The following is an 18,212-nucleotide window of genomic DNA, read 5'->3' as shown; positions in this document are numbered from 1 at the left end:
CATCTTACCATAATCTCTAAAACTTAACGGGATTTGTTAATTTGTATGGAATGGATTCATTTTCTATGTATTTTGATTAATTAGATAATTAGGACCATTGGTTGGGATTTCAATCAAATGGGCTAAGCATAAATAAGAAGTTTAAGTCATAAATTGGTCCAATGATATAAATTACATTGGGTGAATTCATTCCTCTAAACTAAGACATAAATTGGTTCAATGATCTCTTTAACTGAAAACGAGCTTTGTTGAACTAATCTTCTGCGCTTCACTGAGATTCGATGATTTCTAAATATTATTTGTGTAACGAGAGTTTACGGGCGACTGTAAACTCGACCTTACCAATAGACTCCCAATAGACTCCCCTCAGTGATATAAAAATAGATTGTATGAACTAGATCTAAATTTTGCTATATGGTAGATTATTTTACAATGTACTATATATGTTAATACTTTGAACATGTTATATTTGTAACTGTTCAAAATTAAGGTCTAAAAAGAATTTAAAAACTTTAATACATCTTGATCCAGTTACATTTATAAATTTAAAAAATATATCTATAAATTTTTTAGGAATAAAATAAACAGAAAATATATTTTTGTCCTTAAATTTTGAGTGTAGTTTCTATTTGATCCTTAAGTTGTAAAATGTTATACATTTAGTCATTTTAAGTTTGATTTCAATTTAATCTTTCAAAATATTATAATTTTATAATTGAGATTTGAGTTTTTTTTTAATTTGGCCTTTAATATTCACTTTTGGTTTGTAGTATTAATGTTTAATTAAGTTTCACCCTATCTCATAACCATTTAAATTTACAATTTTAAAATTTACTTCCTAATTAGTTTTAACTAATTAATAGACATTAATATAAATGATTGAAAGTGAGTATTCAATGAAAAATCAAAGTTAAAAATATAAATCTTAAAATATAAGAATTAAATTGAAACAAAACTCAAATATGAAGGATAAAATTGTAATATTTAAAAATGTAAAGACTAAATTGAAACCAAGATCAAAACTTAACTAAATGAAAACTACATCCATATGCTTGTTATGCTTCAGATTTCTCTAACTTTTATATCTTATATTATTTTAAGGTAAATTCATTAAAGTTCTTTTTATTAAAATAATTATGAAGCGGAGAGTTGAACCTCCAACTTCTTAGATCGAAGTACATGTCAAGTGAGATTCATTAAAGTCGATAAATGAAAAAGAGGCAACAACATTTTGGAGGAAATAACCTAGAGGAAGAGATGTGTCAATAAATGTGTAATAATATATATAGTGGTTGGGAGACTGACAGAAATAAAAAATAATAAGGAAAGCTAAAAGTCTAGAAGCATTATTTTCACTAGAGATGTCCACAAAGTGAGAATCAGGGATGGCTTTCCCGTCCCTCGTTCCCACTACCTATTTCATTCTCCTTCTATGCAGAAGAGAAATTTTTCCTATTTCAATCTTTTACCAAAAAAAAAAAAGAAAAATAATAATTAACTTAGATCAATATATCAATTTTTTTTTTACTTAAATAGTTAAATGTCCCACCAATATGTGGCAAATATATTATCAAAATGTTTAATATCATTATTTCTAAAAATTGAAATTTAAATATTACAACCATATGTCCTAATCTCTACTTAATAAGATATATATGTATATGAAATAAAAAATTATCAGAGCAGGATGGAGTTGATACGGGGACAAGGAAATATAATCTTCGTCTTTGTCCCCGTTTAACCAAACGAAAAAGTTTTCTTCCCACTTCCTCTAAATAGGATTCTCCACCTCATTCGAGATAGAGCCATAAAACTTTGACCCGTAGATTAAATAGACTTCTCTAATTTTACCTCATCATCATTCATGAGTTTCGCTACCCAAAACGCATCCCAATTTTTTCTCCCATTATATATAATATATGATATTTAAGTTCCTCAATCTCTATTTCTCTCTCCTATTTGTTACAAAGTTTGCGGTTCCTCTGCCGTTTGGATCGGAAACTTTTCTTTTCAACTCTGTGAGCAAATCACTACACATTAATTCTCTCTACCCATATCCGAAGAATCCTCTTCAATGAACCGCACCAGATCCTGATTTTGTTTTTGTTTTTCTTCCTTCAATCTCTCTTAATCGGCCTCGCCTGCAGAAATGGAGGTTCAATATCAAGAGGTATAATATATATCTAACTTCGCTCTCGTTTTCTCTGATCTGTGTGTTTGTTTCTTCGATCATAAAAGAGATTCTTCTGAAAATGGAGGTGTTATTTGGAAGGAATACATAAGGAATTCGAGAGGAGTTCAGATTTTCACATGCCGATGGTTTCCGAGGCTTTGTTCACCGAAGGCGCTGGTCTTCCTCTGCCATGGTTGATTTTGATTTCGATTTCGATTTCGATCTGTTCTCTGTTATCTTTTTTTTGTTTCTTGTATGTGTTTTGGAAAGAAGGAGAGTAGAGTAGTAATGTGGTGATTATGGTGCTTGGTGTGGTTATTAATTTGAGAGTTATTGTTGTTGTGGTTGCGCAGGATACGGCATGGAATGCAGTCGATTCATGAGAGGTGATTATTACTCTTCTCTGTTCTCTCTCTCTTTAGTTATTGTTCTTCAGTTTCAGTAGTTTGAATTCGTTTCAATGCTCTGTTCTGGTCTGGCATCTAGTTTCGTTTTCATCCTTTTTCTTTTCTTTTGGCTCGCTTTTCAAAAAAATAAAAATGTCGATAACTCTGACGTATGAACTTGCTATATTAAGATCACCAATGCTGCCTCTCGGTTTGTCAAAATAAATTGATTTTTCCTTTATTTTAAGAGATTTTCTAATAAAATTCTGACACATGATAAATAATTTTTTGTGAAAAAAGATGTAGATAGGTGCATTGTAGACTACATGATTGACAAATAAACGGTACATCATACACGCATATATATATATATTAGAACAAATAATAATAAAAACAAAAGTTTGCCGCTCAATGTGATTGTGTTAGATGGGTCAGTTGTAAAGATATAGATCAGCATAATAGATTTTTTTTTTTTTCTTTTTCTAAAAAGATAATTTTTTAAATATTTTTTTTCTTTAGTAATGGAAGGGAATTTAGGCTGACTATTACTGTTTTTTTTAGCTTTGAAAATTGGGTTGGTTTTTTAAAATATGAGTAAAAACAAAACAAAGAATTTAGGTATGGTTGTTAAACTTTGTATTATGTTTTTGGATTTTATGATTCATGTAGTATACATTTTGAAAATTGATAATTTAAAATGCAATAAAAAATCTTGATAAATATCATATTCTATGTTATAAATTCAATTATTTTTATTGAATTATGTAATATATTATAAATTATATGATATTAAAAAATAATAATTATGCAAAAATTTTAACATAAACCAAATTCAAACTTATTTTTTCATATTATTTATTAAATAGCATTTAGAATGAGCTGTTATAAGCTTAATTTTCAAAAATTAATAATTGGATTAGAATGAGTGGTTATAAGCTTTGGAAATTGGATTTGTTTTTTAAAATATTAGTAAAATTTATGTAGGTATGGTTGGTAACTTTGTATTATGGCTTTGGATTCTATAATTCAAATAGTGTATATTTTGAAAATTGAAATTTTAAAATGCAATAAAAATATTGACAAATATAAGTTATAAACTCAATTATTTTTATTGAATCATATAATATATTATAAATTATATGATATTATTAAATAATCATGTAAAAATTTTAACATAAACCAAATTCAAACTTATTTTTCTAGAAGTTAGAATGAGTGGTTATAAGCTTAATTTTTAAAAAATAATAAAAAAAAACTAAGGCTCGTTTGGTAATCCTTTTGTTTTTTGTTTTTTTTTTTTTTAAAAAAAATTAAGTCTATGTCATCCATATTTCTTACCATGATTTGATTTGCATCTTTCTTAGCTACAAATGTTCAATTTTTAGCTAAATTCAAAAAATGAAAACAACTTTGAAGATGAAAGTAATCTCCATAGACTTAATTTTTAAAAACAAAAATAAAAAACAACTTTGGATGCTAAATTTGTAATTCAACCAATAAAATATTGTCCATACATGCTATAAAGATTCAATTTCACAATCGGAACCCATAATGAGGGATTTAATTTTCAAGAAATTTTATGAAACACATTGGTTTCATTTTCTCGTTTTAGGTTCTAAAATTCAAATACATCTATTTATGAAATAAACATACTACACCGAAATTCATTCTATCAACGATTTCAATGTGTTTGGTAGCCGAACACAAATTTAGTTTTGAAAGTTGTGTGATTTTGGAGAGATTCAAATAAATTTAAATACAAGAAGTGCGTCTAATGAATAGGAAATTAATTTGGTCAATCTGAAAATAAGATATTAAATTTGTTAAGCTACCGAATCAATCAAGTTATAAGCTTTTCTTATATCAAAAACGACAAAAAGATGATTTTAAAATCTTTCTTAATTTAGGCCTCTAACAATTTGGTTTTTTTTAAAAAAATAAAAAATAAAAAATTACCACATTTTTTACAATGATTTACTACATTTTTCTTAGTACAATGATTTAATTTTTAGTCAAATTTTAGAAATAAAAATGATTTTTGAACTTTTTTAGTTTTCAAAATTTGATTTGATTTTTTGAACTATTGGTGAAAAGGTAAAGAAATTTGGAGGTCAAAGTAGTATTCATAGGCTTAATTTTTAAAAATAAAAACCAAAAGCAAAATGGTTACCAAACGTAGCTTTAGCTTTTTAATTTTTGATTAAATGTTAATGCTTTCAAATTGAAATATTAGTTATAAATTGCTATATTGGAGAAAAACCTAATAAATTCAACTACGGTTTGAGTTGGATTATCAACTCATTTTGGATTAGGTTGGATTCAAATATATGAAAATTTTATGAATTGAATTGATTCATGGTTTAACTAAATTAATCCAGACCAATTCAAACTTATTATTAATTTTAAAAAATGTGTTTTTTTACCTATGATACAATTACATGTACATATATTTATTTAATTTTATGTATTTACGATTTTTTTTTATAGTTTATTCTCTAACGGCTCTTAAAAATATTTTTTTAACAATTTGGAAAGAAATTTTTTTAATATAAATTGAAACTTGAGTTGTTAATCTTAATTTAATGAAAATAATAAAATAATATTTTGACATATTAACATTTTATTTATTTATAAAATAAAAAATTGATTTTGTGACCTGAGTAAGTCTAACCAACTTTTATTGTTAGGTTTATGATTGGATTAAATTGGATTTAGGTTATATGTGTTGGAAAATTACAAATTTAAACAATTGGGTTTGATCTAAAAGTGATTCAACCTACCAACTAACATCTCTACGAGTTTTATCTTATTATTTTTAAAACAGAAATTGGAACCCCAAAATAACGCAAGTTAGACTAAAAAAAATAGGTATCAAAAGTGGGGTTTTACTTGACGTTTTCATGGTGGTACATAATATTTATAGTTCTCATTTTATGAATCCGTCTTTATTTATTTTGAGAAATATATGCATTTATTGATGTTTTTTTTATTTTTTGTCTCGTTTTAAAGAACTGTTTAACACTCTTCAAAAAAAGAAATTGGTAGGTGACTAGCATTTGTGAATTTAACTTTGTGTTCACATTGGCATTAACTGCCAGCTGCTTATTTGAAAATTATTTTAATTGATTCAGAAAAAGAAAACAAACAATTAGTTTTTTTTATTATTAAAAAAAATGAACATTTTCATTAACTTCAAATATTGAATGAAATTCAAAACGTAGCAGTTTCATTTCAATTTCTGTTACTAAAAAGAACTGTAGTTCAATTCATTGTCTTTCAAATGTTTTTGTTAAAGTACCTTTTAGAAAAAAAGTTCTTTTTCTGAAGTATGACTGAATCTTTGTTAATTGTTCCTATCTTGTAAATATATATTCAAATGAAAATGGTTATTTACAGGATTTATTGGTTATCAAGTTTTTATCATTTTAGAAACATCAGCATTATTTTATCGTTTTTTATATCTAAATAAAAACGTTAAGAAACAAACAAAAAGGAAAGTCAACAAACACGCTTATTTTTATTTTAATAAGAAAAGAAGCGAGAAGCAATTTATTACACACACAAACATATTTAGAAAAGGAAATAATAATTTTTTTTTTAAAAAAAAACCATTAAGAAAACAAGAAAAGAAATGTCAATCTTAAAAGGAAATAATATTTTTTTTTTAGTGTGATTACAATTTTGAAAAAACCAAAAACTTAAAATCAAATGAGATTGTATTTAATATGTCATTAAACATTTAAGTTTGTATTTATTTGATTCTTTAAGTCATTAATGGGGTCTACATCTACACTTTTAAAGAGAGAACTTGGATGAGAGGACCAAGAAGTGTCAAATTGAAAAAAAAAATATATATATAATATAGAGAATTATCCATAATATCTCAATTTATTGTGTGTCACGTCAACACACTTTTAAAAATATAGTGTGACACACCGACATTAATGTGGGGTCCTATAAGAGTATGGTACTACGAGAGTACTAGAAATTTTCGTCATATTTTTTTTTTTTTTTGCCTTTTATTTTTTTTATTTTTATTTTTTAAATTTAAATTTAAGTAACATCTCACAAGATTTATTTTCTTTTTTCCTAACATATTCACATGGAGGCTCAAATGTTGTCATGACCTTTAACCAAAAAAGTCGACTAAAACACCCACTTTCCCTTTCATATTTGGTTTTAGTCGGAATCAATTTTCATTTTCGTTCAAATCTTCCTTTTCAAAAGAAAAGAGAAATTTCATTTTCCTATCTACTTTCTTCTTTGAGCAACGTGTGAGGGACGAAAAGTTCAATTAAACTAAATGTCATGATTATATAACCTACTAAGCTCTGAACATTGTCTAAATCTTCTCCTAACTTTAAAAATGACCAAATTAAGTTCCCCATTTTTAAATTTCACTATGGTTCGTTCCCACAAAAAAAAAAAAATGCTAAACTCGTAATTCTTTGTACTTTTATTATGCCTAAAACTACCTTTTTTCTGCAAATTCACTATGTTTAGAAATAATATTAAACTGATTTTTAGAAAAATCCTAAGCTCCTAAGGTAAAAAAAAACTATATATACATACATACAGGCTGATTTCACCCTTAAAAACACAAGAAAAAGAACCCATACTGCTAAGATCTCAGTTTTTTCTTTTTCTGCATTTTATTTTCACTATAAAATTCATAAGAAAAAGTTACTAATATAGATTTCATGCAAAGGTCACGTCACCAACAAATTTTAAATTATTTTTATATAATAGTCCATCAATGATTAGTGTTCCATACAATTATTTTTACCATTTTGTTGTCTTGAGACATTTAAAAAAAATTAGGAGAGGTTTGGATTGAGGGAATTGAGATGGGAATAAGGGTGAAACGGGTAAAGGATAAACATCTTATTGTTTGGTACAAATTTTGTAACTTTAGACATAAAATAAGGTATTTATATGCATCTATTATATCTATGAATGATACTCATCCAAAATGGTAGGTTTTCTTCCGGTCACTATCTCTCCTCTTTTAATATAATTCTTTATTCTTTTATTTTATATATTATTATTATTAAAATTAATTATTATATAAATGGTTTATAAAATTAATTTGAATTTTCTTCCCGTCACTATCTCTCCTCTCAATTTAATATATACACATATATTTACAGACTTAACTATAAAGAATCGAAGTAATAAAATTATCAATCAATTGATTAATTATATTGTAGTTAATTAATGGTCATTATGATTAATATAATATGAATTTATTTCTTAATAATTATATAGTTTATTCTTGAATAATCACGATTCATTAATTGTTTTATTATTTAATACATCATAATTATATAAATCATCAAATTGGTCCTATCATCAAGTAACTTTAATTATAAATTATTCATTTTACAAATACTTGTAATTAATAGTTTAATTAATATTATTATTTGATTGTTATATAATTAGTTTTTTTCAAAATTTTGAAATTAATATCAAATTATTCTCAGGCATCTTTAGTTCGAGTATCTATAAAATCTTAAACTAATCAGCCTTTTAAGATCTATTTGATAGACAATTTAGATTCTTTATAGTATGCTTTTAGATTTAGTTAAGTGAATATGCGGTTGGGAGGTAGTTTGGATTCTGTTTACGAGAACCGATCCTATAATCTAAACAATGCAAATTTTGAAAATATTTTTACGTTTCACTGTATGGGTTAAATTGTAAAGGGTTAAATTGTAAAATCGATCCCTATGAATTGAATAAAGTTATAATTTAGTTTTTATGATTCAATAAAACCTCAGAAATAGTTTCTAAAATTTAATAAAATTTCATAAATAATTCTTACCCTAGAGATTAAATTTTAATTATAAACTAGAAGGATGAGATTCTAACTCTTGTTACATTAAGAAAATATATATCAATGGAAATGAGAGTGATCTTCTCTCTTGAAAATATGCAAATATGTTTAAGTAAAAGATTTAAAAATATTGATGGTCACTACTTATACTTATACCAGCCTAAGTATATGATTGCTCAATTATAAGAATTCTAAAGTTTCAGCTATAGAATTAAAGCTGTGACCATCGTTCACTAATACGATATCATAGGGAAGAGAACGGGGAAATCATCTATAATTTAATTGTGTTACCTATTTAACTTTAACACTTGAAAATTGATTTAGGATGTGGACATCGGCTGGCGACATCGGGGTACGCAGTGTTTGGGATGGACTATGAAGGACATGGACGATCCAGTGGAGCTCGTTGCTACATCAAGAAGTTTGAAAACATAGTTGCTGACTGTTATGCCTTCTTCACTTCCATTTCTGGTATGACAACATATCTCATATTTGAATGATAATAAAAGAGATTTTTCTATAGATGATCCAATAAGTGTTAATACGGAATGTCCCAAAACTAGAAATCGAATGAAAACTATGGAGCTCTAATACGATAAGTGAGACATCCTTTAAGGATGGACTGCTCCATGATGTAAGTAGAAGGTTAGTTTTCAATGATTTTTGGAATTTGGTCATTCAACATTAAAATCACTGTGGTTGGGTCATCCCTATAAAAATCTCATAATAAATTCTCTCCTTTATCCACATCTTGTTCTGTTTTCGCACAGTTAATCAATTTTATTAAATTTATATTTGAAAAAGAGTGAAATATAGTGTTCAACCTATATTCCCAAATGTCCCTCGAGATTCTAAGCTTGTAAGTAATGGTTTACCAGATGAGGAAGAGTACAGAGACAAGTGCAGGTTCTTGTATGGAGAGTCAATGGGTGGGGCTGTGGCCCTTCTTCTGCACAAGAAAAATCCCAGATTTTGGAATGGTGCTGTTCTCGTAGCTCCAATGTGCAAGGTGCATATATGAATGACCTGCTTTAAAGTCTTTTGGAATTACTTTTTAAATACTTAAAAAGTGATGAGAAAGTGAATCCAAACATACTCTTAATAATCAATTTACTTGTTCGAACGGCTTCTCATCCAACTGCTTTGTATGAACATTAGATATCCGAGAAGGTAAAGCCGCACCCTGTGGTTGTGAATCTGTTGACAAGAGTAGAAGAAATTATACCCAAATGGAAAATAGTCCCAACGAAGGATGTCATAAATTCAGCCTTCAAGGACCCTATAAAGCGTGAAGAGGTATATCGAATGCACGATCATACAACGTAGAATAGGAAAAATTATTGAATGCACTTTCCCTCCTAACCATTAGATTCATGATCAAACTAGAATTTTGATTTCTCTTTCATGCATTTAACAGTATAAAGCTACTAGCCACACGTTGTTTTCTAGCTCCTCTAATATTTTTCATTCAACAATTGGGAAATTTTACCTGTTTCTATTTAACTTCTTTGAGTGTTAGGACTTGTTAGGATTCCTCCAAACAAAAATTAAGAGCTAAAAATGTATTTGGAACCTCCCCTCTCGATAAGAGTCTTTTCTTCTTCTTAACCTTCATCTAAGACAACAATATAAGTTTGAGACGTGTGTGTTTTTTGGGGTTCTAAGCCACTCGCTTTTCAAATGTGCCGAAAAGGGTTTTAACAGGTTTATTCGGTTCGGCCATTGTTTTTGCTCAAAATCAGACTGAACCAAATTGTGTACACCCCTACAAATGAGTATGATTGCTAATCCACTCAACAATTCCTTGCCTTCCTTCAACCCCCTTCCTATTTATAATCAAATACATTAATTAACTCTCTAGCTAATTACCCTTATGCCTTTATTAATAATATACTAATATCTCTAACTAATGTCTTTATGGAAACAAATCTAGTACTATAGGAGTACCAATGCAGTTCATTCATTATTTGATACATCATTAAATGATATATTAATTTATTGTTTATTTATTCTGTGAACTCCACATAATTCTTAAATGCTACAATTGTGGCAAGCAATGAATGATTTTCCATACTACCAGAGTACTAAAAAAATTTTGTCCTTACAAGATGCCACTCATTACATCTTACAAAATTTTGTCGAAACCACTAAAGTTCGTGCATTTAACAACCATTTAGTTTTTAAAATATAAACTCATAAATACTACTTTCACCATGCAGATAAGGAACAATAAGTTAATATACCAAGACAAGCCCAGGCTCAAAACAGCCCTCGAGATGCTAAGAGCGAGCATGAGCCTAGAGGACACCTTACACGAGGTTAGTTCAAGACTTTATCCAAACATTATTGACTACATTTTACAATTTCTAAAGAATATAACGTCTGAAAATCAATCAGGTAACACTCCCATTCTTCGTATTACATGGAGAAGCCGACATAGTGACAGACCCAGAAGTAAGCAGAGCATTATACGAGAAAGCAAGCAGCAGAGACAAGACAATAAAATTGTACCCAGGAATGTGGCATGGCTTGACATCAGGAGAACCAGATGAGAACATTGAAATTGTGTTCTCAGACATCATAGATTGGCTCAACAAGCACGCCGGCGGGAACACGGCAGCGGGGTTTCAACTTCAAGCAAGTTGCTCAAATGGAAATGGCGTTAATGAAAGATTGAATGGCCAAAAGACATTGAGCAATGGGAAAGAGGGTCGAAGAAGTCAGAATCGTGGGAGTTATCTCTGTGGCTTGAAGGGGAGGTTGTAATCGGCGATGTAGTGTTTTTAATGTTATTGCAGTGGGCGGTGCCGCCATCCATAGTTGATTGATTCTGACTATGGGGGTTTTAACTGAATAAAATTCTTGAAATTACAACTTTTGAGTAGCCCTCACTGATAGGATTTTTAACTGCTAGCATGTTTACAGGTAGTTAACATTAGAATTCAATCGTCCAGAACCGAACACGACTGTTAAGGCAACCTTAGCATTGGTCGAAGTGAGCCTCTTCTCTTAGAGACTGTTAAGAGTAAGACTTAATTAGTTAATAAATTTTGACATAGCTTCTCTTTTCGTTCAAGGATCAAGTTAACTGGCAAACCGAACCGAGCACACTATGGCCATACTCGATTATAGGCATGTTGTGATCCGGATTGTCTTCATATCTTGACTAGTGTTCTAATCTTCCAAGTTTGCACTGTCTTGCCCTTGATCTTACTTTCATATGCCCTATTTGAATTTATCCCTTGGTCCAAAATTAAAAGATAATCACAAACGACGTTTGAAGTCCACAAATCAATCCTATCTAGACATTTGGAATTTTTTTCGGTGTATCTCAAATGCAAAAGGAACTGGTGGGTTTGGCAGCTACTAATGATAACTTTGGTTCGATAATTTTTATCCTTTTATTTTTGTTGTTTAGAATTCTGTAATTGATGTGAATGGGATTGGGATGGACCATGATTTCCTCGACCACAAATCAACCACCCCACTTCCTCTAATCAAACTTACAACACATAATAATTTTTCAAAAAAAAAAAAAAAAAAAACCAAAAAACAAAAACAAAAACAAAAACAAATTGTTCTAAACATCATGTCACCCAAAATCTAACCCCTATTAGATTTCCATATACAGAAGCTTCACTTTCACTCCCTTTGCTTCTGCACCACCACCTTATACTATTAACTTTGACCATTAATATTTTTAACAGTACAAGGACTTGTTTGATTCTCTACCCAGAACAACGATTATGCTGCCGTGTTGGCCCCGCTGTTGTCCTTGTGGTCACCGAAGATACGTTGTCGGAAGTCGGAGACCATGAGTGGGAGACCCTTCCGAAGAGAAACTTTGGGTTCCCACCCAAGAAGATCCTTAGCCTTGGTGATGTCCGGCTTCCTCTTGTGAGGGTCATCCTCTGTGTTTGGCCTGTACTCTATCTTCGCATCCGGGTCAATCGTTTCCTGCACAACCTGCTCACATAACATATGTATGATCATTTTTCAACCACGTCATTACCGTTGTTACAACCTTATCGCTACATTACTTAGTCCAAATGAATTTATTTGATTAAGACAAGTTATTTTCCACCATTTGACCTTTGTCTTGTTTTTTTTTTTTCCCTCTTAGTTGAAAAGTCTAGAAAAGAAAGTTGTTTTAAAAGTTACAAGAAAATGATACCTTGGCAAGTTCAAGCATGGTGAATTCACCAGGGTTTCCAAGATTGAAGGGTCCAATGTGCTCTCCCTCCATTAGCCTCATCAATCCCTCCACCTATCAAACCACAATAAACACCCGCCCGTGTTGTCTTATATCAGTTAAGAGTAACAATAAACCATCTATAACGTAAAATTGAGTTTTAAATCATGACAGGATTCGAAAGTAAACGAACTACAACATCTTTGAGTAAATACAGAAACATTGAGATTAAATTTCATTGCTATGTAATTACAGATATCACTAGAAAATGGGCAGATGATCACAGACATAAAGAAGTTGAGGAAAAAAGAGCTTACAAGATCAGAAACATATTGGAAACTCCTGGTTTGCTTCCCATCACCATAGACAGTAAGAGGCTCCTTCCTCAAAGCCTGCATTGCCCAAGAATTATAATAAATCCTCTTTAACTTTTTGAAGAAGAAGAAGAAAATATATCTGTGACCATCTGGTCCCTTGAATTTAAATAACATCGAGAATGCCGAACTATAGTTTCGTTCAGTCTCCATCGTTAACATCATTTACAAAATGTCAACATGACATTTTGATATATCCCATGGTTAGCCAAATCATACATTAAACCAACCCAACAGGCTAAGTCAAAACATGCTGGCTAATTTTTTTTCTTTTGCCAATTCAACCAAAATTTCTTTTTATTATACAAGTGGAAACTTGCCACATCAAGCCATATTCAACCAATTAATCCCTGTCAGCCAAATTTGTGAAAGTTTTTACCATTATGGTAGTATTAGTCTAGCCCTTATCCATAACATTGAAGAATAAAATAAAGGCTAAACTGTTTATAAAAAGAAAAAAGAAAAAAGAGAGCAAAATGCCCTTAAACTTTTCCACCTATGTACTTTCAAAATAGCCATATTACCTCAAAACTTTCACTAATGTTTTGAAAATACCTTTAGAGTAGAAATTCTTTAAAATTTTGGACGAAAATTGAGATATGAGATTAGCAATGACTACATCATTTTAGGTCATTGCCGTTCTAAGTCTTGATTTCTGTTTGAAATTCTAAAAAATTTCTATCATACCAAGGGTAATTTTATGAACGGCAACATTTATGAAAGTGCAAGAGTAATATTGCAATTTTCAAAAGTGTATTGATCGAGTTTTCTTGTTTTTTTTTTTCTAAGTGAACGGCAATGTTCAAGATTACTTGTTATAATTTACCCTAAAATAAAAAATATTGTTCGAATTCCAAATGCAAAAAGTATTTGGAGCAGTAGGACCAGAAATTTCACAACAATTATTTTTCGCCACGTGTGACCGAACCTTATTAGAAGTGTAGAGAAATTAGTTAAGAAAATTAAGAAAGCTTACCTGGGCAACAAAATTACTAACAACACGCCCATCATCAATGCACATTCTTGGGCCATAAGTGTTGAAAATTCTGGCAATCCTAACCTGTAAATATGAAACATAATTGATTAATTAATTACAATAAAAAAAACAAATCGAGGATTTTTCACTTCTGAAAATTTAAATATTAAAAAAAAACGTAAGTAATTAAATTAAATTAAAGAAGTAATTAATGGTATTTACCTCAACTTCAGCTCCTCTGTGATAGTCCATAGTCAACGTCTCGGCCGTACGTTTTCCTTCGTCGTAACAGCTTCGAACACCTGTCACACATTCCCGACAACATCAAATTTACCGAAATGTCCTCCTCTTCAGATCTAGATTCAAACATGACGGTTCCAATTAAAATAATAATAAAATAGCATAAGATACAGTAAGAAGACGCAAATGCCCCCATCGGTTCCTCATTTTACTTACTCTACCCTTCCCGGATTTAATCCCCTGTGACTCAGGTGGGTTAAAAAAGGACGCGTGTGCTTGGTGGGGTCCCGCAAATCACGGAAACTCCACCCTTATTATTTTTTTAAAAAAAACCTCCGACCAATTTAAATCCTTACGTTGTCGAAATTATCGAATTACCCCGCTGTTTTTTTCTTTTTTTTTTTTTTTTAAATAAATTACCTTGCTGTTGGCCTGTTAGGCATTAATGTGAATCTCCTTCCATTTGTTAAATTAAATATTTANAAATAAATCTTTAAACTTTTCAAAATATTTAATTTAACAAGTCTATAAATTTTAGTTTTGCATGCACATTTCCTAAAATGAACGTATAAAATTAAATGGTGTATATCGTTAGGTATTAAATATTCAAGTTTGTAATTCCTGAATTTTTATTTTCTTTTTTTTAAAAAAAAAATCAGTGATTATTAGACATAAATTTGAGAATTCAAATACTTTAGATACAAAATAAAATGTTTACAAAACCTACCAGACCTATAATATCTAAACTTTTCATTTTAAAACACAAATTTTTAAAATTCGAGAACCTATAATACCTTATACATTTTATAAACTATTAGTTCAACTCAATTTTTCTAAAATTTACTTGTGCGCACGTTAGAATCCAGCCTATTTTTGGCTAACATGCGCCAGACTAAAATGTACAGACCAGCCGCCGGAAACGACGGCGCAGGTTGAGACATGCACGCGCACATTAGATACGTCATAATGCTAATTGCTAACGTGCGCGGGAGTGAATCAATTATGAAAAATAGAAGGAAGAGATGAAGAAAAAAAAAAACTGACCGATGGGATTAACGTTGCCCCAGTAGGTTTCAACTTGTGGGTGTTGAAGAGGATCTCCATAAACTTCACTGGTACTTGTCAGCAAAAACCTTGCTCCAACTCTCTTCGCTAATCCCAACATATTCAAAGTTCCCACCACATTTGTCTTGTGAACAAATAATCCAAAGTCAAAGAAAACAAAACCCAAATACCCAAATTCAAAAACAAACAAACAAACAAACGTAAGAATTGAACAAAAATTTGAAAGGATATGATTGTCTTGACAGGGTTGAATTTGTAATGAACAGGGGAAGCAGGGCAAGCCAAATGGTAGATCTGGTCTACTTCAAGAAGAAGCGGTTCAACCACATCGTGTCGAATCAATTCAAATCTCGGATTCCCAAAATGATGCATCACGTTTTCTTTCCGTCCGGTGAAGAAATTATCCACCACGATCACGCTGTCGCCTCTGTCAATCAGCCGGTCCACTAGATGCGACCCGACGAACCCGGCCCCGCCGGTCACCACGATCCGGAGCCCTTTCCGCTTCAGCCCCAGCGGGATCTTCCCTCCAGAGTTCATTACTCGGTGGACTTGGAACCCGGCCCGGTGCTCGTACGACGGCGTATTGGACCACCGTGCAACCTCGGTGGGAATCGAGTCATATCCGTATCCGACCCGGGAAGGGGATTTGGAAGAAGGGAAGAGGGTGAAGGCGAGAGTGGCGATGGCAATGCCGATGAGGACGAAGAGAAGGCGCTGTTCACGGAGCATGTAGCGGATCGGCCGGGTAACGGAGAGCCATGGTTTTGGGGGTTTTGGGGAATATGCGTCCGCCGGCGGTTGGGTTTCGTCGTGTCCTCTGAATATCAGCTCCGATCCCATCTTTTGGACTCCAAATTCGATCGGAACAGAACAAGGTTTAGGGGGCTTCTTACTTATCCCGCGGCGGCGGAGGCTGGGGTGGCCGGGAATCGGGCGCCCCGGGCGGTGGAGTTGAGGTGAGGAGGGGGATTTTTTTTGGTTTACTGATGGGGGACGAGGTTGAATTAGGAGGTCTTAAAAGGGACAGAGGGAGAAAAAGGGCTGAAGTTGAGATATATTACGGAATTGCCATTGATAACGTTCCTGATCCGTGGCATACTGGGCAAATTTCCTCAATCTTTTAATTCTTTTTTTCTTCTAAACGCTTTCTATTTTTTAATTTTGTTCCAATTTAATCTTCCTAGTTAACCTCGGTTTTAATTTTTTTTTATCAATAAAGTTATAAATTTACTTTCCAACTTTAATATATATTTATATGTTAGTTGAGTTAAATTTATTTTAGCTATTTAAAATTGAATTACATATTTAGAATTCTACCATTTAAATTTGTATATATTGATCTCTAAACTTTAAAATGTCTAAAAATGTGTATAACAATTTTCTAAACTTTAAAATTATCTTAAAGTAAAACGTCTGTAACTTTAAATTTTGTTTCATAGATAGTGAATTTTCATTTCATAGTTAATAGATCTTTAATCAATTACTTTTTGATAAAAAAAAACACACTTACTAACACATAAAGTTGAAAGTTTACCGGTCTCACGAAATATAAAATTCAATTTCTTATATATTATAGAATAATTAATCTTAATTTTTTTTATATATTTATTAGACACAAAATTGAAAATTAAGAGATTTATTAGACAATTTTATAGCTTCGAAACTATCTTATTCTAAATTGAAAAGTCAAAAAACCTATTAGACTCTTTAAAATTAATCTAAATAGACATAAATTTAAAAATTTACAAATAATTTAACTAGCTTTTAATAAAATCTTTCACGATGTCCCTATTTTTGTTAAATTAGCTTTACTATTGTTTGTGTTTAAGTTGTGTGGGAAAGGAGCCATTTCAAACGTTTCACTATAGATAAGCTTGTAAAATTGTGAAAACCAAATTAAAACTCAATTGCCTCAACTCATGCATGGGTTTACCGAAATCACCTCTGCTATCAAATAGTATTGTTAAATTCGATTAAGCATAAATCCTTGCGTGGTTGAAGTATAGCCAAAATCTGTCCCATTAACCTGGCCAATCTCTCGAGTGGCATGTGCATTCTGAAATATTTCCATCATTTGTTTAGGGTGAAATCCTTTCAAATCTCGAATTACTAAAAAATACGTCCGTCCAATCATAAAAATCATCTGCCCACCTTCTGAGTAGATTAGTGGGTTTGATTGATGTCGATTCGTATGGTAATGCAGATTGGAATCTCTTTACCTTTTGAAAAGATGCCTTTCGGGTATTTTTTCCAGTTAGTGGTAAAAATAATGAATGAAAATCAAAATGAGTCTCACTTAACTGTTGTATTATCAATCTTAATTCCCTCACTTTACATATGGTAAGAAAGAAAGAAAAAACTAAACCAATGCTATGTAGATATTAAATTAAAATATTTAATTACTCGAAACTTTGAATTTAAAGTAATTCAATTAAAAAAGAATCAATTTAAACACAATTGTAATCTTAAAAGTTGAATATAATCAAATAAGTGGTCAGATAATTCCTCACTTTTTTTATTTATTTTTTATTTTTCTGAGGCCAGAGATAATACCTCACTTAGGTTGAGCTGTGTCGCAATTTTTTTATTGGTTTATTTGATTGTATTGGTTTTCTTTTTTAGTTGATTTATTTTGTTGTTGAGTTCTGAGGAGCTTTGTTCTTGCTTGATTCGGTGATTAAGTTTTGGTATTTTCATAATTGAATTTAGGCATTTATAATCATTCTGTTGGTTATTGGTGCAGAAATATTTTATTATTTACTTATAATAAATTATTTATTGTGATATCAGTTAATTAAAGTTTATGGTAAGTTTGATGAAACTGTGTAAAATGTAGACAACGGAAAATAAATTAGTCTATCAGTATCTATTAGTGATGGATTTTATCTATTTCTATTTGATAGACTTTTTATGAGTTCCTATCAAAAAATATTAAAATTTTGTTATTTTATGTAAATAGTTTTCCTT

General features: G+C 30.5%; 2 protein-coding genes across 4 annotated transcripts; one reads left to right on the top strand and one right to left on the bottom strand.

Annotated features, from left to right (window-relative positions):
* The first annotated feature begins 1,811 nt into the window (after positions 1-1,811).
* LOC120091171 (caffeoylshikimate esterase-like) lies at positions 1,812-11,954 on the top strand. 3 transcript variants are annotated; one of them, XM_039049061.1, is made up of 8 exons: positions 1,813-2,170; positions 2,273-2,366; positions 2,527-2,559; positions 8,720-8,866; positions 9,274-9,404; positions 9,554-9,691; positions 10,615-10,713; positions 10,793-11,954. In XM_039049061.1, the coding sequence occupies exons 1-8, from the start codon at positions 2,150-2,152 to the stop codon at positions 11,159-11,161; spliced, it is 1,032 nt and encodes a 343-aa protein (XP_038904989.1). In that variant the 5' UTR covers positions 1,813-2,149; the 3' UTR covers positions 11,162-11,954. The 3 variants fall into 3 exon arrangements, with proteins under 3 accessions (XP_038904990.1, XP_038904989.1, XP_038904991.1); XM_039049063.1 differs by having other exon boundaries at positions 2,023-2,170; positions 2,259-2,366; XM_039049062.1 differs by lacking the exon at positions 2,273-2,366 and having other exon boundaries at positions 1,812-2,170.
* On the bottom strand, positions 11,855-16,085 carry LOC120091170 (UDP-glucuronic acid decarboxylase 2). The gene is made up of 7 exons (XM_039049060.1): positions 15,474-16,085; positions 15,222-15,369; positions 14,160-14,239; positions 13,938-14,021; positions 12,905-12,979; positions 12,570-12,662; positions 11,855-12,361 (listed from the first exon to the last, which is right to left on the bottom strand). The coding sequence occupies exons 1-7, from the start codon at positions 16,083-16,085 to the stop codon at positions 12,140-12,142; spliced, it is 1,314 nt and encodes a 437-aa protein (XP_038904988.1). The 3' UTR covers positions 11,855-12,139.
* Between the last annotated feature and the right edge of the window lie 2,127 nt (positions 16,086-18,212).

Source organism: Benincasa hispida, chromosome 11 (genome assembly GCF_009727055.1).
Source record: "Benincasa hispida cultivar B227 chromosome 11, ASM972705v1, whole genome shotgun sequence".
In the NCBI taxonomy this organism is placed as follows: domain Eukaryota; kingdom Viridiplantae; phylum Streptophyta; class Magnoliopsida; order Cucurbitales; family Cucurbitaceae; genus Benincasa; species Benincasa hispida.
The sequence above is the reverse complement of the archived record's forward strand: the minus strand, read 5'-3'. Positions and strand labels throughout refer to the sequence as shown.

What these genes read in the sequence shown, in the direction of transcription:
- LOC120091170 (XM_039049060.1), bottom strand. Translation starts at nt 16,085, where the DNA reads ATGGGATCGGAGCTGATATTCAGAGGACACGACGAAACCCAACCGCCG. An exon ending in TTAGTAATTTTGTTGCCCAG is followed by an intron (nt 12,980 to 13,937) that starts GTAAGCTTTCTT and finishes TGGGCAATGCAG; the next exon opens with GCTTTGAGGAAGGAGCCTCT. An exon ending in CCATGCTTGAACTTGCCAAG is followed by an intron (nt 12,362 to 12,569) that starts GTATCATTTTCT and finishes TTATGTGAGCAG; the next exon opens with GTTGTGCAGGAAACGATTGA.
- LOC120091171 (XM_039049061.1), top strand. Translation starts at nt 2,150, where the DNA reads ATGGAGGTTCAATATCAAGAG. An exon ending in ATGCAGTCGATTCATGAGAG is followed by an intron (nt 2,560 to 8,719) that starts GTGATTATTACT and finishes AAATTGATTTAG; the next exon opens with GATGTGGACATCGGCTGGCG. An exon ending in TAGAGGACACCTTACACGAG is followed by an intron (nt 10,714 to 10,792) that starts GTTAGTTCAAGA and finishes AAAATCAATCAG; the next exon opens with GTAACACTCCCATTCTTCGT.